Raw genomic sequence first — 22,806 nt, 5'->3', positions numbered from 1 at the left:
GACGTTAATAATGGCAGCGAGTGTTTTCTATGCTCTTAATTTATGCCAGGTGCTCCTCATGTTTAAGTTCATCTGATCTTTATAGTCTAATTGTGAAGACTCCTATTGAGGAAGGTACTACCAGCATCCCCATCTTATAGATAAGGAAGTAGAGGCACAAAGGGTGCAGACCTGGAAACTACAAGCTGATATGCCTTTGCGGGGGGGGTGTCTCATGTTTTATTTACCCAAATTGTTCGGTGTCATACTGTGCCCGGGTTTGCGCAGTCTGTATCTATCAAACTTCCTCTCCAAATCTTTCAATAAACTGATGTATTAGGAACATGATGCTGTATTTTCCCACAGCCAGCCCCAGACAGCTATGCATATACCTGTTGGAGAAATACAGCTTTAAGAGTTGTCAGTAATTTGGCAAATCAGGGAGCAGCTGGCGTTAAATTTGAGAGGGTCTGTGGGCATGAGATGAAGCCTGGCGCGGAGGGCAGGGCAGAGGTTGGCGTATGCACGGGGGTTGGACCGCTTCGTTTCAGACGTCCTAGTTGAGCACCTGTCACGACCTTCGCTGGGAGTCAGTGGAGGATACAAAGGTAGGAAACCGCTTTCACGGCACGTGTCTTCTCGTCTGCGAGGTCAGATCCGTAGAGCTGGGCCGTAACTTTGCCTCATTGCCTAGTTACTCAGTGCCTCTGTCAGGTATCGAATACGACAGCTGTTTGGAGAAGGCTGTTTGGAGTGTGGTATGTCTTGAGGGGTTGGGAAGGCTTTGGGGGAAGAGGCGAGACCAAAAACCCCTGGAAGGATGGGTCATTTCGAAGTGGGACAGAGTAGGCCATGTAATAAACTGGTGAGTGATTCTACTTTTGGTTCTTGTTTATTCTCTTTAATATTCCTATGTATAGTTATTTATATTCTCTCTCTGGAAAGCTTAGTGTTTTCCCTAAGCTACTCCTCACAAAATACCCCCAAGAGGACAGGACTTACATGTATTATTTGTCAGGCCTTTTCTATTGGTCTAAGTGAAGGATTGGCACTTGCTGGGCCATTGCTGTCAGATGGTGTCTTCAGGGCCCCGTGCCTTAGCCTCGCAGAGGCCGAATATGAATGCCCTTAGGTGAGCCGTGCACCCTCACTTTGACACGTTCCTTGCCATTAGTGTCCCACACCTGGCCTGGCTCAACACTGATGTCATGTGCCTCTGTAAACACTTGATTTTGGAATTCAGGATACTAAGACGTCACTGAGAAAAGGAAAAGGAACTTGAACAAGTAAGTTCTCATTTAAGTGAAATTCCCTTCAGAGCTTGAGAGCCTTAGTTTAAATTTTTATTTTTTACATTGATTTATTTTTGAGAGACAGAGACAGAACACAAACGGGGGAGGGGCAGAGAGAGAGAGAGGGAGACACAGAATCCGAATCAGGTTCCCCTTTCCAAACTGTCAGCACAGAACCCAATGTGGGGCTCGAACTCACGAACTGTGAGATTGTGACCTGAGCCAAAGTTGGATGCTCAACTGACTGAGCCACTCGGGCGGCTCACGAGAGCCTTAGTTTAAAAATCAATCTGCTCTTTTCCCAAATCGCATCTTAAATTTTCTTTTGTCTTTTTACTAAGGGAAATAACTTGTCTTTCTGTTTTAGCCACTTTTCCTTCTCTTCCCCTGGAATAGTGCATGGCTGCCTCAGCACGGGAGATTGAAACTTAGAAGCCCGGAACTGCATGCATATAATGATTTTTAAAGTTTGGGCGCCTGGGTGGCTTAGTCAGTTAAGGGTCCGACTTTGGCTCAGGTCATGATCTCACGGTTCTTGGGTTCGAGCCCTGTGTTGGGCTCTGTGCTGACAGCTCGGAGCTGGGAGCCTGCTTCGGATTCTGTGTCTCCCTCTCTCTCTCTGCCGCTCCCCGCTTGTGCTCTGTCTCTGTCTCTCAAAAATAAATAAATCCCATTAAGATAAAAATAGAAAATCCCATTTCTATTTAATTTATATAATTTTTTCCCATTGCATATGAGTAAGGGCCTGGCAGGAAGAAGTTAACCTGAAAAATACTTTCAGTATAAAGTAGTGCCTGAAAACGGAGGACCAGCAATGAAAGCTACCTTTCAACATAAACTTTTTCAGTTTGCTTTTGCAAATACTTTATCTTTCTTGGCATTTATTTTGGCCATTTGCGGTCTTTCAGGTTACCGTAGTTGACAAAAGGCTGCCAGGCACCGTATTCTTCCTTGTTTTTTGGCTGATGCCTTCCTTTTGACACTGAGATAGTTCTGTGGCCTAGCGGAAAAAGAGCGCCTGTGGTTAGAACTGGGGTAGACGCCCAGGGAACTCCCAGCTCACCGCTCAGCTCTGCCTCTCTCTGACTTAAAGACAAGCCCTCTTCTCAGGTCTCAGTTCCTTGGTTCCTGCTTCAAAAGATGCAGTGGGCATTAGTCAATGTCTGTGGTGGTTTTGAATGAAAGACTGAGTGTGTGAGGTGTTCCTAACCTCCAAGGTAATCAGGAGAGCGCAGTAACTTTGTTGGCTCCCTTCTGACCTCTTGGGAAATGAGCTGGTTCTTCCTCAGGTTTCCTGTGGTGAGGACTGGGGCATGTCGGGCCAAGAAGGTCGAGGGTGAGGAGCAGAAGTCATTGGGTTGCCTCTCCTGGCCGTGGAGCCTGTGAGAAATAAGCCAGCAGCGAGGGGGGACTTAGAAAGGCACGTAGCGGAAGGGCCAAAGCACGGGGGGCCCCGCCAAGTGCCTTCACGTGTCGCCTTCCCTCCTCGGCAGGCATTGAGTGACCGCTTCAGCGGTGAGATCCCCGATGACCAGATGGCGCACAGCTCCTTTTTTCCAGATGAATACTTCACCTGCTCTTCCTTGTGCCTCAGCTGTGGGTAAGTGAGGCTGGCCATCTTGGGAAAAGAGGCTCAGAATTCAGACTTCAGTGTGCATGCGGATCACCTAGGGTCTGGGTAAATCACAGACTCTGAATTAAGGATGGGCAGGGCTCTGAGAAGGACACTGCCAATAAGTACCCAGGTGGTCCTGGTACCCAGGGGGACCACACTCTGAGGTTGTAAGACACATGATTATGAAGAATCCTCTGAAGATTCCCACCTGGTTTAGATGGGCCATTGCCTTCTGGTTTGGGAAGTTTTTACTACAGAAAACTTCAGTTGCTTTGTTTTTCTGTGTTTCTCCTACCAAGGCTTTTTCGCTGTAGTCATTAAACTCATTGATATTTGGTAGCCTAGTGTGTACAAAGCTCTGTGGTACAGAGCTCCTTTCACCGTGAGGGCAAACTTCCCGAGCACGTTAGAATTATCCAGGGATCTTACAAAATCATCAAGGCCTGGGCCTCCCTTCCAAGGATTCGCACTTAACAGATCTGGGGTGGGGCCTTCACACTGGTGCATTTAAAAAGGGTCCTCAGATGATTCTAATATGTTGAGTTGAGCTCGAGAAGTTAGGGCAGTGCTTCTCAAATTTTATAATCTGTGTATCACCTCGGGATTTTGTTAAAATGCAGATTCTGAACCACAAGGTCTGCTTTTAAGATTGTGTATTTCTAACACGCTCCCGGGTGATGCCTGTGCTGCTGGTCTGTTGACCACACTTTGTTACGGGAGCTTTAGGCAGTGATTCTCCCATTTTAGTGTGCACAAGAAAAACACGTTAAAACAGATTGTTGGGCCTTGCCTCCCCAGTTTCTGATTCAGTTGGTCTGATGTAGGGCCTGAGAGTTTGCATTTCTGATAAGTCCCCAGGTAATGCTGATGTTGCTGATTGGGGCCACCCTTTGAAGATCACTGGATTAATTTGAGCTGTTGATGGCTATTAAATCACAGTCAGGTGACTTGTCCCATGGAGCTCGGCGGCGGATTTAAGTGCTTTGCAGTCTCCTGGTCCCATGGACACTTCCCCACCCCACCACCTTCTTCACCATTGAATTGTCTTTGCTCACATCAGGACCTCTGGTCCTCCTCCTCCAGATTTATCCATTTAGGGGAGGAGATCTGAGCCTTTTGTGAAAGGTTTTGTTTGTTTTTGCATGGAACCCTGTAGGCTACCTGCTGGGCTCAGAGAGGCCATCACCTTGGCTCTGAATATGTAAAAAGGATTTGGTTCTTAGATTACACAGTCTGGGCTCAGAGAATGAAGATTATTTTGGTGAGGAAAGGGATGGTAGTTGCCAGCATGACTTACCTTCCTTTTTGTTTACCCCATAGCCCAGCATGAGGGACTTAGGTTCTTTTGGATCATCACTTTTCCATTCTAACAGCCTCACCAGGGTTTCCAGAACTTTCCTTTCTATCACAGTGAAACTCTAAAGTCCCGATCTCTGTTTTTGCCTTGTCAGGATGGCAGAGCTCACTGTTGATTCGGAAGGTTTTCTTGTTCAGCTTAAGCCTCCCCTTAATGTATTGCCAAATTTTGGAGATTGGTTTTTGTTTTACATCTTGGCAGCCTGTTCTGGCTAAACTTCCCGTTTCCTGCTTTTTGGATTTGGGGATTTGCCGAGAGCCATTCAGTCTTTATCTCCTGTCAAGGTGGTGTCTTCAGGCTCCTCCTTTCTGCTGTGGGACCAGGTGGCTTTTCCTGGAGGAGATTCCTCCTTTTCTCCTTTCTCCTCACACAAGGCCAGTAGTGCCTTTGAGTGCTGTTGGTTCAAGTACAAGAGAGGCATGTGGATTTCTGAGACATGCGCCGTGCCCTCTGTGCTCACTATTCAGGGCCCAGTTCGTAACCAAGGTCTGGTTTCGGCCCTGTGTCTGGCTCTGGCTCAGACTCTGTGGAAGTGGCGGGGGCTTCTTTAGCCGCCTCACCGTCAGCTTTTGGGCTTCACTCAGGGCTGGATGTAAGAACAGCATGAACCATGGGAAAGAAGGAGTCCCTCACGAAGCCAAGAGCCGCTGCAGATACTCCCACCAGTACGACAACCGGGTTTATACCTGCAAGGTGAGTGCTCTGAGCTTCTCCCTGCTCCCGCAGCTGCCTTGCGGATTCTGCTCGGCTTTTGAGGACTGGCTTGGGGCCACCCTTTACTGTATCCCAAAGAATTTGATACTCAAACCGAGTATCTCGGGAACTTCTTCCCTAGCTCTAACCAAAAGAACTCAAGAGGCCTTTGATGCTGGGGCCCCTTGGTTTATTTATTTATTGACTTCCCAGCAGATTTTCCTGTTATTCTGTTGGCTTCTATGCCAGGGCCATGTCCATTGACTGTTCATTCTTCCCCAGAGCAGGAGTGCCCTGCGGGAACCCAGTTGAATGGACCGTGATGGGTATAAATTACAGCTCAGTTTTGGGGCCCGGGACCGGGCCACATTCAGTTCATGATTGTTCAGGGCACTGGCTTTTTTTAGAGCAATGATCCCTCCTCTGATGTGCTGAACTCCTGAGTCTGTAAACCCTCAGCTGGTATGGTTTGTTGGGAGGGGGCTGGACAGGGACATAAAGAGGCCAGGGGGTCTGGTGTACAGAGAAGAAGCTGGCAGAGTGCTCCATGTTTCAGGCCTGCTATGAGAGAGGCAAGGAGGTCAGCGTAGTGCCCAAGACATCCGCTTCCACTGACTCCCCCTGGATGGGTCTCGCAAAATATGCCTGGTCTGGGTGAGTTTAAATGACGACGATGTAGCTGAGGGTTGTTGGTGTATTCGTCTGCCAGGTACCTGCCCGGGTAACAGGGTCTGTTTGCTTTCCTTGTAGGTATGTGATCGAGTGTCCTAACTGCGGCGTGGTCTACCGTAGCCGGCAGTACTGGTTTGGGAACCAAGATCCTGTGGATACGGTGGTACGGACAGAGATTGTGCACGTGTGGCCGGGGGTAAGCGCGGTTCTGTTTTTCTTCTTGTATCGTTCAGTTATTCATGTGTGTGGAAAAGAGCTTGTTTGGAATTCAGGTTAACCATGAATTTTAATATATTGGTGGTTTAGGACGGCAGGATCTGGAGAGCCTTTCTTGTTCGAGGCCGTTATTTTCATTTCTTCTTGGATGTACATTAGAAGCCCAACTTCATTTTTTATTTTATCATTTTTATATATAATTTCTTGTCACATTGGTTTCCCAGTGGTCCCACACCCAGTGCTCATCCCGATAGGTGCCCTCCTCAATGCCCATCACCCACTTTCCCCTCTCCCCCACCCCCCATCAACCCTCAGTTTGTTCTCAGTATTGAAGAGTCTCTGATGGTTTGCCTCCTTCCCTCTCTGTGACTGCCCCCCCACCCCGCTTTCCCTCCCAGCTGGTCTTCTGTTATGTTTTCACTCACACATGGATCCTGAGAAACTTATGGCATCTTTCTCTGCCTGACTTATTTCACTTAGCCTAATACCCTCCGTCTTAGAAGGAGAACTTTAAATAAACTAAATGTTGGCCTATTGTTGTACTGCCTTAGCAAATGAAATACTTTTTCACATTCTCCTTTCCATAGGCATGTTTGTATAGATGCAAACGTAATTTACGTGCCATATACCTGCTTTTTTCCCATCCCACCATTTATTTTTATTTATTTATTTTTTAAGCAGCCTCCACACCCAGTGTGGGGCTTGAGCTCACAACCTTGAGAGCAAGAGTCGCATGTTCCACTGGCTGAACCAGCCAGATGCCCCTCATACCATCATTTTATTTCCACATTGCTTCCACTTCTCATGATTTTCCTTTGTAGTCAACTGTGTAACATTGTCTTCTGCTTTATTTTGATTCCCATCCTCTTTTTTTATGTTTAAATTTAAAAAATTTGTATTTTGATAGCACATGTGTGAGTGGGGGAGGGGTGGAGAGGGAGAGGGAGAGTGGGAAGGGGAGAAGGAGAGAGAGAGAATCCCAAGCTGATAGCGTGGAGCCCGATGGGGGGCAGTCAGTCTCATGAACCGTGAGATCATGACCTGAGCTGAAGTCGGGTTGGACACTTAACCAAGTGAGCCACCCAGGTGCCCCTCCCCATCCCCCCTTTTTTGAATATTTATGCTGTTTACATAATGTTTTTATTATCAAAATGCTATGACATTCTTTATGTAAGAAAGCCTTTGTTCTGGGAAATTTTCTTGCAGTATATTCTAAGAAGTGGGATTACTGTAGACCCTATTTTTTAATTTGACTTTTGAATTCAATTTTGAGGTAGCGATGTGGTGATTTCATTCTGCATCAAACCACAACTCACACTTGGAATTGCCAGTAATTCAAAACACATTTTCTATTCGTAGGAAAAAAAAAAAAAAAGATTTTTCTCTAAGGAACTTAATCTTACTTGCTGGGTGACTCCTAAGGCTACTGGTCAGCCTGACAGGCTCCCTGCAGCCATCTTGAGCTTTTCCAGGTCCTATACAGCTCATAAAACTGAAGATGTCCTTAGTGTTTAGTTCCTCCTCTCTCCAGTTTCCATCCCCACTAAAATTTGTCCCTGTGGGATGGTCTCACTTCGGGAACCCACCCTCTTGGCATGATGGGCCAGGCCATCCTGTCCCAAGGACTTAGTGTGGCCTTGAACTAGTATACTTTTCTCACTGTACTTTTTATGACTAATGTCTTTTGTTTTTGGATCTGTGTTTGTTCTTGTGAAAGCTGTTGTCTCTATGGTAAATAGTTCTATTCCAAGAAAGTAGTAATATCATAGTTCACTTTTAGGCCACATTCCTCATGGTCCTTAGGATTAGAGGATACAGGCCCCTCCCCTTCTGTTCGTTCATTCACTCCTTCATTATTTGAACTTAGGTTGGTTGAGTACTGTATGCCCAGAATTGAACTAGACACTTAAAAATACAAAAATGAAGAAGATAGGTTATTTTCAGAGGGTTTGGTCTAATAGTCAAATATGTAAACAGATACTGTCTTTACATGTGAAAATAGGATTCTCAGAAGAAACCGAGAGGAAGGGCTAAACCCAGCCTGGGGTGGGGGGGCTTCCTGGAGGAGGTACCATCCTTACTCGAGTATCTCCTGGATTGTACATGTTGTTTGGCAGGTAAAGCCTGAATTGAACAGCTGTGCACCAGATCTTGTCGCCTTGAAAGGAATAAGTCAGTAATGACTGGTTGGCTGTGGTATTGCCTAGAAGCCAGAGGGACTCTTGGTCTACTCCTCTCTGCCCGGGAGTTTGTGGTTCTGAGTTGACCGTGATGAGTGTGCTACTCACCTGAGACCCCTCGCCTTCCTTCCTTTTGCTCTTTTTGGAGAATGATGGGAGCCTGCATTTTCATTTCAGACCGATGGATTTCTGAAGGACAACAACAATGCTGCCCAGCGCCTCTTGGATGGGATGAACTTTATGGCTCAGTCAGTGTCTGAGCTTAGCCTTGGGCCCACCAAGGCTGTGACTTCCTGGCTGACAGACCAGATCGCCCCTGCATACTGGAGGCCCAACTCCCAGATCCTGGTATGGTGTGGCAGGATGCACCCGCATCCCTGGTGTGGCCCATGCTGGTGCCGTTTTGCCCCATTCTAAGCTTATTTTGTGAGGGAGGTGTGGAATTTCTCTTTCAGATTAGCTCCCAGGGTATTAGAAAAGGCGGGGTGCATCGAGGCAGCCAGTGTTCTCTTTGCCCATTGATTTCCCTTTGTGTTACTCTGTGATTTTCTTTCCAGTGGGTTTTAGTTTCTTGGCCTGCAGGGGCTAGTTATTATTGGTTAGATAGATGTCTGAAGTCCTAGATAACAGAATCTGGAGGGAAAGGGGAAATTTAGAGGTCATTTGGCCTGGTTCATAAATCTCTGCAGTAACCACATCAAGGGAGTCCCCAGCTTTGGTCCAAACACTTTGTGACGGGAAGCTCACTCTCCACCAACTTCCCAAAGGCTCTTTTGGGAAGCTGTAGGAAAAAAATGAATTCTCATTGGTCTCCTGGCTAGGATTAGCATAGTTTTTCTGAGAACGCTGTGACTCAGCCAAATAGATATAAGGTGCCTTTCCAGGTATTTCTTGGAAGAAAATGATAGTCACAGCTGTGCTTCAGTGGGTGCATTCCATGTGACCGGAGGCCTTAGGTTCTCTCCGTTACAACTGTTGGGTTCCTGCCGTTCCAAGTGTCCTGTGGTCCTCCCCTGGGTCTCGCTGACTTTTCTCAGCTGAGCAGAAAGGAATAATACCTGCCTCTCTGTTTTGGGCTTGGAACAGAGCTGCAACAAATGTGCTACATCCTTTAAAGATAACGACACCAAGCATCACTGCCGGGCCTGTGGGGAGGGCTTCTGTGACAGCTGTTCATCCAAGACCCGGCCAGTGCCCGAGCGGGGCTGGGGCCCTGCGCCTGTGCGGGTGTGTGACAACTGCTATGAAGCCAGGAATGTCCAGTTAGGTAACGTGGGGCCCAGGGGCTGCAAGGGTGGAGGGGACCCTCTCTTTGGCACAGGGTACTGGGAAGTGGACCCCCACATGCCTAATCCTGTTCTTTTTTTTCAAAATGTTTATTTTCGAGAGAGAGAGAGAGCAAGTTGGGGAGGGGCAGAGAGGGAGACAGAGGATCTGAAGCGGGCTCCGTGCTGACAGCAGAGAGCCTGATGCAGGGCTCAAACTCACAAACTAGAGATCATGACCTGAGCTAAAGTCTGACACTTAACCGACTGAGCCACCGAGGCGCCCCGTAACCCTGTTCCTAACCCAGTCGCTCTTCTAAGGGCAGCTGCTCCCCTGGTCCTGGCTGGCATCCTCTAAGCTCTTTGTTAATAGTCCTAGGGGGTGCTAGTCCTGGGTTGGGGGCTTAGCCCTGTCCTGCGTTTATCAGACATGGTTTAGACTGGATCTTCTTCCTGGAGAAGGCTCTTGGTCCTGTTCCTAGCCCCTTTCTGGTTCTAAAACAGCTCCAGAGTGAAGTAAAGGACTAACAGAGGTCACTTGGTGTCAGGGTGTGTCCTGACCCACAGCCCAGACCCCTATAGTCTTTATAGGGTAGCACAGTGTTTGCCCCAGTTTTCCATGGGAAATGACCGAAGAGGTGATGGCTTTTCCTTTCTCATTGTCCACAGATGTTACCGAAGCACAGGCTGACGATGAAGGCGGGACATTGATTGCTCGGAAGGTGGGCGAGGCCGTGCAGAGCACTTTGGGAGCTGTAGTGACAGCCATTGACATACCACTAGGTGGGTGTAGTGTACGTGGGATGAGGGGTTTCACGGTGCCCTGGGCTGTCATTTTGTCAGAGCTTGCTGACCTAGATTGAGTTGGACAGCAAGGAGTTGACTGAGAATGTACATTTTCTTGCTTCTGCATACCTTTGTGTTTATTCCCGGAGGCCATCTCTTTATACCATCTATTGCCGTCTAACAAACTACCTGGACATGTAAAGGCTGAAAACAACCACCATTTCATCATGTCTCACAACTTTGAGTCAGGAATGGTTATTATTCTGGTCAGGTGGCATTGCCTAGAGTTTCCATCTGATGCTCTAGTATGGCAGCCTGACCCGTCTTGAGGGGTCAAGCCAACCTCACTCACATGCTGGGTACTTTGTCAGGGATGCCCGGAAGGTGGGCTTGGTAGAACCCATCTCCATCTATTCTCCAGGCCTCTCTTCGTGGTTTCTCCAGTGGGAGTTAAGACTTTTTACATGGGGTGCTTAGGACTCCTGTTCCGAGAGGTAGGAAGTGGAAGTCAGCAATGTCTTAAGGTCTGGGCCTGGAAGCTGGTACTCCTACTCTAGTTTCCCCTAGTCACAAAGCCTGCCTGGGTCTGAGGGAGGGGCAGGAGTGTCAGAATTTGTGGCTGTCTTTAATCTACGTCACTAGTCAGTTCTTCATTTAGGATAGATCTTTATTTATCTCCTGATGGGAGGGGTACTTGTAACTAGGATGGTGAGAGGAAGGGGAAGGGAAAGGCACCGGTGTGTGGAAGGCTTAGGCAGGGTTGGCTGGGCCTCGGCTGTCTCTGCCCATTGCAACGGAGCAACCAGAGGCTCCTGGGTTGGGTGGTGGTGAAAATTGCTTGGATCTGATTTACCACCACTGGGGCTTGAAGGTGAGTAGATGAACTTTTGACTCGAGGGTATAGGAATAGGTTTGCCCAGGCTTGAAGCTCAGGTTGCATCTGCTCTCAGGGGTACCTGGGAGAAGCAGGGCTGCCCTTGGCACAGAGAGCCTGCCGTCTGCTCCCCACGGGGCTCACCTGCTGAGCGCTCTCTGGCTGGCGGGTCCCAACGTTAGACATGTTCTTTCTCATAATCCCCACAGCTGCTCTTGAATGTGGCTTGTTGAAGATGAGGAAGCCAGGGCCCTGAGGGGTTAGGGAACCGTCTCTTAATCCTGCAGCTGCTAACGAACACGTGCTCAGTGGAGCTGGGGTTGGAACGAAGGGATGTCCCGACTCCCAGAGTCTGGGCTGCTTTATTATTACTCCAATGGTTCTTACTGGAGCTGCGCCTCAGGGTCACCCGGGAGCCCAGTGCCTAGGTGCCAGCTCTGAAGATTCAGAGCCGCACGGTACGGGGTGAAGGCCTCTGTAGGGGGCTGTGTGCGCAGCAGGACTGCGAGCCAGAGGTGCCCGAGGATGCTTCTTGCCCGGTGGGACTCGGCGTGCTGGGTCCGTGTATCCCGCTCATCGTCGTTTGCTCCTGCCACAGGTCTGGTGAAGGATGCGGCCAGGCCGGCGTACTGGGTGCCTGACCACGAGATCCTGCACTGCCACAGCTGCCGGAAGGAGTTCAGCATCAAGCTTTCCAAGCACCACTGCCGGGCCTGCGGACAGGGCTTCTGTGATGAGTGTTCCCATGACCGCCGGGCTGTCCCCTCTCGAGGCTGGGACCATCCTGTCCGAGTCTGCTTTAACTGCAATAAAAAGCCCGGTGACCTTTAACCCCAGCTCCCTCTCCGAGTCCTTCACAATTCCTTAGGTTCTCAGGGTTAGAAACAGAAGTCTCATTGAGGTAGGCCCTCCCCACCGGGCACCTGTTATGGTGTGTGTCCTCTACTCATCCCGGGTCACTATCCTGCTGTGGGGGGAGGGAGGAGCCTGGCCAGGGCCGAATGTGTGAACCCCTCAGGGCGGGGGACCGAGCAGCTTAAAGTGGAATGAACCTGAATCCGTTGCATTTATGTCAGTTAAGAAATCTACAACGGTGTGCGTATATCCATATGAAAGGGATGTGGGGCGTATTCAGGCTGCTGCTGGCTGTGAAGACATAGCACAGTCTGTCCCCAGCACAGGGATAAGGTGGCAGTGGCCCCAGGTCCCCCCCCCGCCCCCCCCCCCCCAACAGAGCCAGGTTCAGAGCCACTGTGTTACTAGTCACCTTTTGCTTCTTCTCTGTGAGCCTTTGAAGCGTCTCCTTTCCTTGCCTTTTCCCAGGTACCTCTTGCTTGGAATAGCCTGAAAGGAACCCACCTGGGTCCTCTGGAATTGGATCCCCATTCCTGGCCTAGGCCTGTTTCAGTCAGAGACTACCCAACTTAGCGTGCAGGTCACCAGAGTGGGTGGAAGGTGAGGGGTAGGGTCCTCAGCCCTGAGAACGGGGGAGAGCACAGAAGGAAACAGGCCTTCCCCAGCAGTGTTTCCTGCTTATTGATGCTCCTGTGTCCACTTGGCTTTTTCCAGAGGCCGCACCCTGCCCCTGAACAGCACCTGCTTCCTTCCCCTCCACCCTGCAAGCCCACCATCTGCTTCTGAGTGTTGCACTAGGATTTTTATTGCTTATTTTGAAGTGTCTTAATTCTTTGTTCCCTGATACATGACCCCTCTAGCTACTGGAGGGGTGACCTTGAGAAATCTTCCAGGGAAACAGTGCACCGAATGGACTGTTTTAAATATATATAAATATCTCGACGGATAATAAAGAAAAAAATTCTCTTTGGTTCTTGCAAGAGAAGTCAAACTTGTTTCTTATCAAGAGCCGGGACATTCATATCTCTCATGACTGGAAAGAGACTGTTGTGCCGAAATCCTGTCGTCATGGTGGATTTTCTTCAGTGGCCAAAACCGAAGAATTAAATGTGGCGTAATTCTTGACTGAACTGGTGGGTGGGCCGAACTTCAGGGAGGTACGTAGCGGTCATTCCTGGCATGAGTGCAGTGTGACATGAGCCCTGGAATGTGTTGGTCCTCAGACCTGCTCCCTTCCTGCCTCCTGTGGCCCAGTGACTCAGGGCCTACTCTAGTACTGTGTATTATCAAATTCGCCATTATAAAGGAATCTTCCTGCTGAATGTGGACTGTGCTCTTTGCTTTAACTTCATCAGTAAATCTTGCCTCTTTCTAGTTGATAGGAGAGTAGCTGGTGGCTTTCAGAGCAGAAGCCAGTGAGAGGCATGTTTCTAGAGTGGTAGTGTTTGGCCTTTAATACCTCAGCCTGTTACTTTAACAAGAACTTAAAGGCATAGCCAAATACCACGAACCATGATAGGGGTTTTCATGTCATGATGATGGGCTGTTTTTCCCCCACTTTTTAGACAGATGGCTTCCTCCAGCTGTTTGCTAACCGGGAACTTAGTGGCTATTCCTTTAGAGAGGATAACTGACGCTCCTAGAACTTTCTGGTGGCGAGGGCTCCACACGGGCTCACTGGCTCTTCCATTGCCTTGTACTTGGGCTGTTCGTCAGAGCTTTCCACAGTGGGTGGGGCCAGCTGGCCCCAAGTAGGCAACCCGTGCCAGGCAGTGGCAGCGGCTTAAGGACTTGGGTTCTCAGGGTTCACTTGTAGCTGTGGGGCTGCAGTCCCGGGGAGTCCTCTCACAGGAGACTATGTGTTGCTATCAACCTAGGGAAACTCTGGGGAAAAACTGTCTTCTACCTTTTTATCTGTCACTTCCCTCTTCGTTCCCCTGCCCGGTCTCCTCTGTTCCACTCCCATGTCCATCTGCAACTGTCTTCCTCCTTCTTGTGGGCATGACACTCTGGTCTTACCAGCACCCAGATGAAGAAACAGAACATATCTGCCACCGTGAGAGCCCACTGTCTTGGCATCTGATAGCACAAATTAGTTCCCCTCTTTTAGGGGGTGGCTGCATAAAGACTTAATACATTCCTGGTTTGGGGTGCCCGGCTGGCTCAATTGGAAGAACATGCGACCCTTGATCTCAAGTTGTGAGTTTGAGCCCCAAGTCAGGCATAGCGGTTACTTAGAAAAAACAAATTTTTGGCTTGAAGGACTTGCTCCGAGGTGGAGGAGATGGCTGGAGAAGCTGTCTCCGAGAGCTGTGATGAAAGGCTTCAGCTGTGGCTGAGAACCAAGCGGTCTCCGAGGCAATGGGACGCGGTGGGACCCTTACACATTCCTTGGGTTTCTCTCTGCTCCTTTGACTTCCAATATACAGGTGCCAGTTATCTGCCAGGGACTATGCTAGGATCTGTATATGGTCGATATTCTCACAACCATACTGGAAGGCAGGGGGTAGTGCTTGTGTTTTACAGCTGAAGCTACTGGCTCAGAGACATTCGGAAGCCCAGGGCCGCCTGGCTAAGGAGACTTGAAGCTGGGGTTTGAGCACAGGCAGGCCTCATAACTGCCGTACCGAGTCTGCACCCCATCCTGCTGGCATTGCAATGTAGAGAGAGTGTCTCTTCAGTTTCCTTCCTCCTTCTTGAGCTGCGAATTCTTTTGCATTTCCAGATAAGACAGTGACCTTAAAATTAAAATAGTAGCACATACCCTTTTTTTTTTTAATCAGAGCTTAACTTTACATTTAATCATTTCCATTGGCCCTCGGAGGTTCTCATGATAAAGGAGAGTAATGCTTCCTTGTCACTAAAAATCAGAGAAACTGGTTTAGAGATTAAGCAAGTTGATCTAGCCTGTACCAATGGAGCCAAACTTCCCAGTTGTTGAAAAATTAAGTTTTTCTTAATATTTGCATTTTCAATTTCACAACTACCATCAATGGGTGGGGTAGAGAGTTGAACCCATGATGGTATTTATCATGGCTTTTATCACCAACGACTTAGTTTTAGAATTTGAGTTTTACCTTCCGTTAAATTACACCTGGTGCAACTTTTTTTTTTTTTTGTATCTGGGAAAGTTATGAAAACTGATGTGCAGATGGTATGGGGGTATATAGGGTTAGGGAAGGTGTAATTTAGGGAGATGCTCATGACCAGCACCATCTTTGAAACTGCCATTTGTAGACGACAGCATGTCTTTCTGGGTCTGGTGGACTTTGGTGGGCTGTGTCCATCTATAATGTTAATACTGAGTGACTTCACCCACTGCCATGATTTCAGCTGCCACCTTATCCTGATCATATCAAATCCTTAACTCTAGCCTGAATCGCCCTCCAGGTTCTGGCTCCATCCCTAGACCACTCCCTTCCATTTCCCAGACACCATGTCACCTCAGTTCTGGCTGCCCTGGGCTATTGGCAGCATTTGTATCTGGGTGCCTTTGCTCTGATTTGGGCTTCTGTAGAGCAAGTCCTTTTTGCTCTTGCTGTAGCTGCTTCTATTCGAATGAAGCCAAGAGTGCAAGCAGGTGGGTGGGAGGAACAAGCCAGGAGAGGCGAGCAAAGGCAGGCCAACCAGTCCGGAGGTCACTTGTAGGGGACAGAGACGGCTGGTCTTGAGGAAAGTGGACAGAAGGGAAAATTAGGTCAGTCGCCTGGGTGGCTCATTTGGTTAAGCATCTGACTCTTGGTTTTGGCTCAGGTCATAGTCTCATGGTTCGTGGGATCAAGCCCTGTGTTGGGCTCCACGCTGCGTGAGATTCTCTCTCAAATTAAGTAAATATTAGGGGTGCCTGGGTGGCTCAGTCGGTTAAGCATCCGACTTCAGCTCAGGTCATGATCTCGTGGGTTGTGAGTTCGAGCCCCGCAACGGGCTCTGTGCTGACAGCTCAAAACCTGGAGCCTCCTTTGGATTCTGTCTTCTCTCTCTGCCCCTCCCATGCTTATGCTCTGTCTCTCAATAATAAATAAACGCTAAAAGTTAAAAAAAAAAATGAGTAAATATTAAAAGGGGAAATCAGGTCAAACTGGACCCAAGACCTCAAATTTCCAGGGGAAAAGTAAAAATCCCATTCCTTTAAGCACAAGGGGCCTAGTAGATTCTCAGACTTGAGCCAAGACCCTGCTGGCTCTGTCATTTATTAGAAGACTTGGAACAAGTCACTTCTATTTTTCTTCAGTATATTGGGGTGACCATCACCTACTTCACAGGGTTATAAGAATTAAAAGGCAGTGATGTTGGCAAAAACTGCTTATTCCGTATAATGAGCGCCTGGTTGTGGCAAGTGCTGGGAAATCTAAGCTTTCTGGAGGTTTTTGAGACTTAACTGGGACTTTTACAGATGGAAAGGGGCAGTACGGCTAGCTTGGAGGCCCAGGGGAAGGTGGATCGTGAAACATTTGTGTCCTGAGGCCAGGCGGGAGGCAGAGATGGGTCAAAGGGGTAAGGCACACATGATTTAGTCTCCAGAGGCCATTTTATTGTGAGGCACAAAGCCTCTGAATGCAGGGACCTAGGAAGGTCACTCCCGCAGCAGGGGCCATGCGGTGGGCAGCCTGGAGAGGCAGACATGGCACCATACGCCACAGGAGGGGGAGGCGAAATTCAGCCTGCCATTTTCTTCAGAGATGGCTTATTGTGGAAGATTCAGACCAGGACAGATCAAGGGCTGACCACTAACTGTGGCAAACTTGGTCTCAAAGACCACTTCTGGGGACCCTCCTAGGGGGACACCAAGCAGGCTGTCTGTGCTCTCCAGAACACGTTGGGCCAGCTGAATTCAAAGGTGTCTGCACAGCGAGATGGGATGTGAAGCAGGTATTTACCTCACGGCATTAAAAAATATATCTGTATTTGAGAGAGAGAGCATCTTAAGCAGGCTCTGCAGAGCACAGAGTCCGGCCTGGGGCTGTCCTACCACCCTGGGATCATGACCTGAGCCAAAATCAAGAGGACACTCAACCAACTGAGCCACCCAGGCACCCCTCGTGGTCACTGTTCGCTCATCTCTGCTAGGCTATAAGCAAGCAAACGCCAGGCCACGTAGGTAGGAGTTCGTCATAGCTCAGTGCTGCCGCCCCCACCACCTGTTCATTCTCTACTTTTGGTTGTCACCTGGGAACAGGGCAAAATGCCCCAAGACACCTGCAAGTGAAAAATGCTTCACTGAGACTATGTAATGTACTCCTCTCTGGGATACTATGTCACAAGCAAAGAGACCAAAATACTTCTCAGCTAAGTCTGACCTCTTTTCATATAACCTAGACCAAATATATTAGCAGTGACTGCTAACCAGAGATTAAGAACCAATTTGCAGAGTTGAAATCAGAGGTTTTAAAGAACCACCCCCTTCCTTTTAAAAAGCCTAAGGGAAATCTAAAATGATTGACCAACAAGAAACTTTGGCTATGAAACAGGTGTTAAATAGAAGGGATGGGGCCATACGTGTCAGAACTCACCTGGTATTCTCTTGAGGGGTCCTATTGTCTCCACTGTTTGGGGAGAGATCAAAGTTGGGTTGAAGAGCCACCCATGGGCTCTCAGCTCCACAGAAACAATGTAGAACTGTGAGGAAAACTGCATTAGGTGAGCAGGACCAGGGATTTTAAACTGCAGATCCTGCAATGAACGAACCGGTTTAACTTTGAACTTGAGGGGACAGAAGTATGAGTGCATGTTAGGTTCATGGCTCAGCATTTATGCTTAGTTGTGCTCTTGGGCAGGGGCACACCACCAAAGTTACTCCAAGAGACCCCACAGTGATGGTGGCCACCTGAACTCTTCAACTGTGTATGTAATTTCCTGGGACCTAAGTACAGGTCAATATGCCAGGGTTGAAGAGATACAGGGACAAAGTCTAAGTAACTAAACGCTTCAGAATGCTGGTAATTAGTAAGCTTATCATTGGTGAGCGCCAGAAAAATTTACCGGGTGATCAAACGTGAATGATTAGCACTGCACGCCCCCATGTGCGCCACGCCACTTCCTGATTTCTCGGCAGCACTAGCCGTGATACGCAAGTACTGTCGGTGACTACAGGTGCGTGGGCAGCACCGAACAACACGGTCTCAAGTCTTCTAGTTCCAAGTTCCAGTTCCCGCTGAACAGGTCTGTGCGCGCAGGCCTCTTCACCTGTAAAATGATGCTAATGATTTTTATTACTACTGCTGTAACTCTTTTGTGTGTTGTTAAGGATCAAGATGGGGGAAATTTTTATAAAATATGAGGCACTAAAAATTTTTTTTTAAATATAGCATGTAAACAGCTCAATCTGTCAGATGACCAACCTGATATGCTCATCTTTTTTGGGGGGCAGATTTGGATTTCTGTACATTAAATTGTACTGGCAGGAAACAAGATGTAACTAACACTCAAGGGAGTAACTGAAGAGTTTAACTGAAGTTCCTGGGTTAGCAACAGTGAGGTGCAGTTAGTAGATCTGAAGAGACCAGTAGAAGCTGCTGGAACGTGCAGAGCTATGTTCTAACAGGGGCTGCGGCCTGGGGTGGAGGGACACAGCCAAGCCCCCCACAGCCTAGCAGGAGGGGAGCTGCGGAGCCTGCTGTTGTAGCCCACAGGGGCCAGCTTCTTGAGGCATGCACCTCAAGCAGGCACAAAAAATGAAAGCTCTCTTGCAAAGCCATCGAAGCTGGTCTCCACTCCTCATCTAAGATCTGAGTAGACGTTACTTCGCTGGCTTGTTGCCGTAGCGGCCAAGCGTCATGATCTTCTAAACGTTGACAGAGCAACACACTACGCATCGTTCTTTCTGGTTTATTGTTCGGTAGAAAGACAGGCTCTTGAAAACTTTGTATAAACAGCTCACGAACTGCCTCTCCTAGATTACAAAAAATGAAAACCAATTTTCTTTGACATGAGGCCCATGAAGCTGCCATTCAAATCACCATAACGGGAATAGGAACTGTTGTACCTAACATGCTGGGAGGTGCCTCAACAAAGGCATGCTAGGGCCTGTTTAAAACCTCTAGCATCTAGAAAGGTCCATTTTTCCTCCCAATGCCTACGAATGGTAATAAAAGGGGGATCCAAGATCTGCCACTGATGTGGAATGAGTCTGAGAAGGCTTTTTAATGACCACCCCCCGCAATCCAGCCTTCAATCTTTCTCGAGAGACTCAGAGAAAGGACTCCCCGCTTCCCCTTCTCCCCAGCTTTCTCCAGTCCAGGCGCACACCTTTCTGGGACCCAGGCACTGACTACACTAACAGTCTCACCCAATCTCATTACCCTTCTTGAAAGGGCTTTTGGTGAAAGAAAACTTCAGTTACTGCCAATCTTCAGCCCTTAGCAGAGTTTTTGTTTGAAAAGGGCCGGGGCGGAGGAGAGGGGAGTGGGGCACAGGCTATTCTAGGGAATTCAACAGGAAACAAGTACCTTTTATGAAAAGGACTTCTGAGCTCTCTGAGCTCACGACTTAACTGGAATAACTTTACTGAAGTGTCTCCACTTAAAACATAGCACCTCTTCCCAGCAGCCGGATGGATGGGATCTGTGTACACAGAGCACCCATTTAAAATGCCCTCACTGGAAACAGGAATTGTGGCAGAGGCATGGCTGCTCCTCACTCCCGTAAGTCAAGTCCACATCCCTCTGGGTTGCACCCCGTGGAATTAGCTGTAGGAGAAACAGTAAAGGTCCTGCTGGACGGCCATGAGCAACCCTGGGGCTCCCCGGAAGCCCCCGAGCCGAGACGAGAAGGCCACACTGGGGATGTCAGACTTGGAGGTGGGGTGTGGGGAAGGTATGGTTCTCAGCAGGCAGGCATCATGGAAGCTCCAGATTCTTGTGTAGCAGTCCTGGCCCACTAAGAAAGAGGGAAGATACACAGCAGGTTAGTGAGAGGATGCACAGGAGAACGTGTATACATGTGGACATGGCTTCTCGCAATTCCTAAGGCTAAAAAGGACTCCACGGGAGCCAAAGCACAAATGCAAATGGAAACTATTTCTGCCGATAACATGTACTTCTCGAAAATCAAAGTTCCAGGTCTTCCTGTGCTCTAGAAGCACCACCAGTTGCAGGTATTCCAAGTGACCAGATGCGTTGGCTGGCGACGCCTTGGATGGTGCCCCAGGCATGTCGGCTAACAGGTGGGCGCTCTGCTTCTCTTGTCAAGGGCTGTTCAAGAGGGTGACTGCAACGGATTTCCTGTTTGTGAAATAGTGACCAGGAAGACCTCTTCACTTTAATGCATCCCGGGGACAAATCAGGTGATGACGCTCCCCAGAGCTTTTTCTAGTTTAAAAAAATTTTTTTAAACATTAAAAAAAAAAAAAAAAAATCTTTTTTTAAAGTTTATTTTCAGAGGGCGTGAGTAGGGGAGGGGTGGAGAGAGAGGGGCAGAGAATCACAAGCGGGCTCCTTGCCGGCAGCGTGGATGTGGGGCTCAAGCTCTTAAAACTGTGAGCTCGTGACCTGAGCCAAAACCAAGAGTCGGAGGCTCAACTGACTGAGCCACCCAGGTGCCCTGTGCTTTTTCTGGTTTGATGGCTCAGTGTGTCAGACCACGTAAGTCTTTAGGGCCCAGAGCTGTGAGGGATGTGGCACCTAACAACCACTGGCTGCGGCAGGCCAGACGCGGTCTACACTACTGGAGAGCTTCCGAGGAAAGGAGGGCAGACCTTAGGGTTTCCCGGATTTCACATCTGTGCCTGTGGTCAGCCGAGACCGTGCACTCCCTCGGCTGTGGATGGATTCAGGCCGCGCAGTTCACCGATTACTGCAGCTAGCCCACATACCTAGGTCTGCCTCTCAACGGGGCTTCTCTCTTTTATATTATCCAGAACACAGAAGTTCTTCTTAGATGAAAACTTATGGAAACTAGGCCTAAGCAGGAAGCTAACTGCTGCTGGCGGTGAGAGTAGTAAATCAGCCTGAGAAAGTCCTAACCAAGTGACGCTTCTTGGGCGTGGGGAACAAGTACATTCTGTAGGCATCTTTGCAAATGTGAGGACTTGTCAAGACCAAGAACGTATTCCTTCTGTCAAGGGCCTACTATTTAATTTGTCAAACCACTGAGCTTTCATGCTATCAGAACATTTTGTAGCCCAGAAACTCAAAACCTGTGATCAACCTGTAGCTCCTTTCAAAGCAGCAGCTAGACATTTCAGCTCCTGTTCTGCAGATCATGGATCCCCATGGACTGTGTTAAGGGGACCAGGAACCAGTGCTGTTACAATGACCTTAATTTCTTTTCTCAGCATCCTCTGCTAGAAAGTGAGCTCAAAGAACAGGGAGCCCAAGCTTTTCAACAGGATGGGCTAAGGGTCCCACTGAATGCTGACCAGGTGGACACCCAGGTCTCCCAAGCTGCTGTATTTTATTGCACTTAACCTGCCTGTTACTGAGGTGATGTTGTCCCACTAACATGGGGACAAAGGGCTGTCCAATTGGTTGATGTTTAACTGCTGCTTACTCATGTCCTACTCTACGTCCCATCTGGTCCCCCTGACCTCAGGAGTCCACAGTCCCAAGTATTCAGTTCAGATTTGGAGTAATTTCCCCCTCTGCCGTTCTATTTGACAGGACAGAATATCTCCCCCTCCCTAGGTACCTGCTACCACGATGCCTTCTTCCTCATGCACGTGCAGGGGCAGGTAGGCGTACTCGTTCACATGACCTTCGTATTGCCTTATACACTTAGTGGTTCTCAGGTCCCACAGCTTGATCTGTGGAAAGCACAAGGGGCCATCAGAAAGAGTCTGGCAGGCACACTAGCGAACGTAGGCGCGGAAGCCAGGGAGGACAAGGTGGTGTCCAAACACCTCTCCAGGTTAGGAAAATCTTAAGTTTCAAAAGCATCAAAACCAGTTTTGTGTCTGTCTAGATCGGGCTGGGCTCCCACCTCTGCACAGCCCACAACTGCCTTTCCCTTGCTACTGTCTTGCATGAGGGTCTCTTCTGAAGAGCCTTCATCTGGCAGAACTCTGGGCCAGTGGCTGCAGTGACCTGAAAGAGTCAGTGCTACCCTACCGTTCCCGCCATGTCAGATGCCATCAGGTTTTGCTCTTCTTGGAGGATCTGCACAGAGGTCACTGCTGAGTCGTGGAACAGGCGGGTGGCCTTCCAGCCCTTGCCCTGATTTCGACAACGCAGATCAATGGCAAAGATCTCCCCAGAACGACAGCCATTAAACAGCAAAGGAGCCTATGGAAAAAGGCACTGGTTGGTACCTCCTCCTCCAAGGCTGGGAGGGGTGTGCCTTCCAGAACAGAAGGCCTGTCTCGCACCCCTCTCCCAGCCCCTGGATCAGAGGTGTGGGTTGATGGCTTGGTGGGGATTTGAGCCTCAGTGTAGCCGGAAGATTTGAGCCTCAGTGTACCCTTAGGAAAGGGTAAGAGAACTGGATCCCAAGTGTCTTCCAGTGTCCTCCCCACTGGCTGCACTGGACCCTTAGGCCTCATTCTGTGAAGCCCATGTGATGGTGCCTTATCTCCACCAAGGAAGGTCCTTTGTGAGAAGCGAGGGTGGGAGTATGGAGTAGGAGAGATGAGACATCCAGGGAAGCCATGGAGTCCCAAACAGAGGGCAGAAGGCTGCAGAAACATGAAACATGCAGAAACACTTCTGTGCTTCCAGAAGACGGCAGGTTGGCAGTCTGCACACTCCTCCAGGCTTTTAAACAAAGATGGCATTTTTTAATGGGGGAAGTCTCTGAAAAGTAGGAATGACTAGAATTTTGTTAAAATTTAAAATATGTAAATTGAAAGCTAGGTATGAGGCTATTTAGTGTTATGAATTGAGACTTTATTTATATGTCAAAAAAATTACTTGTCCTGATGGCTAATCCCAGTACTTACGAAGTACTAACAATTCATTTAAATAGGAAGTTGTTTAAAGCCAGTTTAGGCAGCTTCCTGCCGTTGGTCCTGTCCCTGTGCTTTAATAAAATCACCTTTTTGCACTTAAAAAAAAAACCCAAAACCCAAACAAAACCAAAACCAAAAGCCAG

The 22,806-nt window shown here is 48.7% G+C and overlaps 2 protein-coding genes across 7 annotated transcripts in view; one reads left to right on the top strand and one right to left on the bottom strand.

Moving 5' to 3' along the window:
- ZFYVE1 (zinc finger FYVE-type containing 1) overlaps positions 1-13,106 on the top strand; it is a 52,691-nt gene extending 39,585 nt beyond the window's left edge. For both annotated transcript variants that reach the window (XM_040477600.1, XM_040477601.1), the window contains 8 exons: positions 2,765-2,871; positions 4,828-4,936; positions 5,493-5,590; positions 5,687-5,804; positions 8,182-8,352; positions 9,091-9,271; positions 9,939-10,052; positions 11,528-13,106. In XM_040477600.1, the coding sequence (XP_040333534.1) occupies positions 2,765-2,871; positions 4,828-4,936; positions 5,493-5,590; positions 5,687-5,804; positions 8,182-8,352; positions 9,091-9,271; positions 9,939-10,052; positions 11,528-11,760 (1,131 nt within the window). In that variant the 3' untranslated portion in view covers positions 11,761-13,106. The remainder of the gene's footprint in view (positions 1-2,764; positions 2,872-4,827; positions 4,937-5,492; positions 5,591-5,686; positions 5,805-8,181; positions 8,353-9,090; positions 9,272-9,938; positions 10,053-11,527) is intronic.
- A 5,487-nt stretch (positions 13,107-18,593) lies between these two features.
- DCAF4 (DDB1 and CUL4 associated factor 4) overlaps positions 18,594-22,806 on the bottom strand; it is a 31,717-nt gene continuing 27,504 nt past the window's right edge. For 4 of the 5 annotated variants that reach the window (XM_040477596.1, XM_040477595.1, XM_040477597.1 and 1 more), the window contains 3 exons: positions 21,828-22,001; positions 21,409-21,523; positions 18,594-19,659 (listed from right to left, as the gene is read on the bottom strand). In XM_040477596.1, coding sequence (XP_040333530.1) covers positions 19,466-19,659; positions 21,409-21,523; positions 21,828-22,001 — 483 coding nt within the window. In that variant the 3' untranslated portion in view covers positions 18,594-19,465. The remainder of the gene's footprint in view (positions 19,660-21,408; positions 21,524-21,827; positions 22,002-22,806) is intronic. The other variant, XM_040477599.1, reaches the window with a different exon arrangement.

This window comes from Herpailurus yagouaroundi, unplaced genomic scaffold (genome assembly GCF_014898765.1).
Source record: "Herpailurus yagouaroundi ecotype Mexico unplaced genomic scaffold, PumYag 141, whole genome shotgun sequence".
Lineage (NCBI taxonomy): Eukaryota > Metazoa > Chordata > Mammalia > Carnivora > Felidae > Herpailurus > Herpailurus yagouaroundi.
The sequence above is the reverse complement of the archived record's forward strand: the minus strand, read 5'-3'. Positions and strand labels throughout refer to the sequence as shown.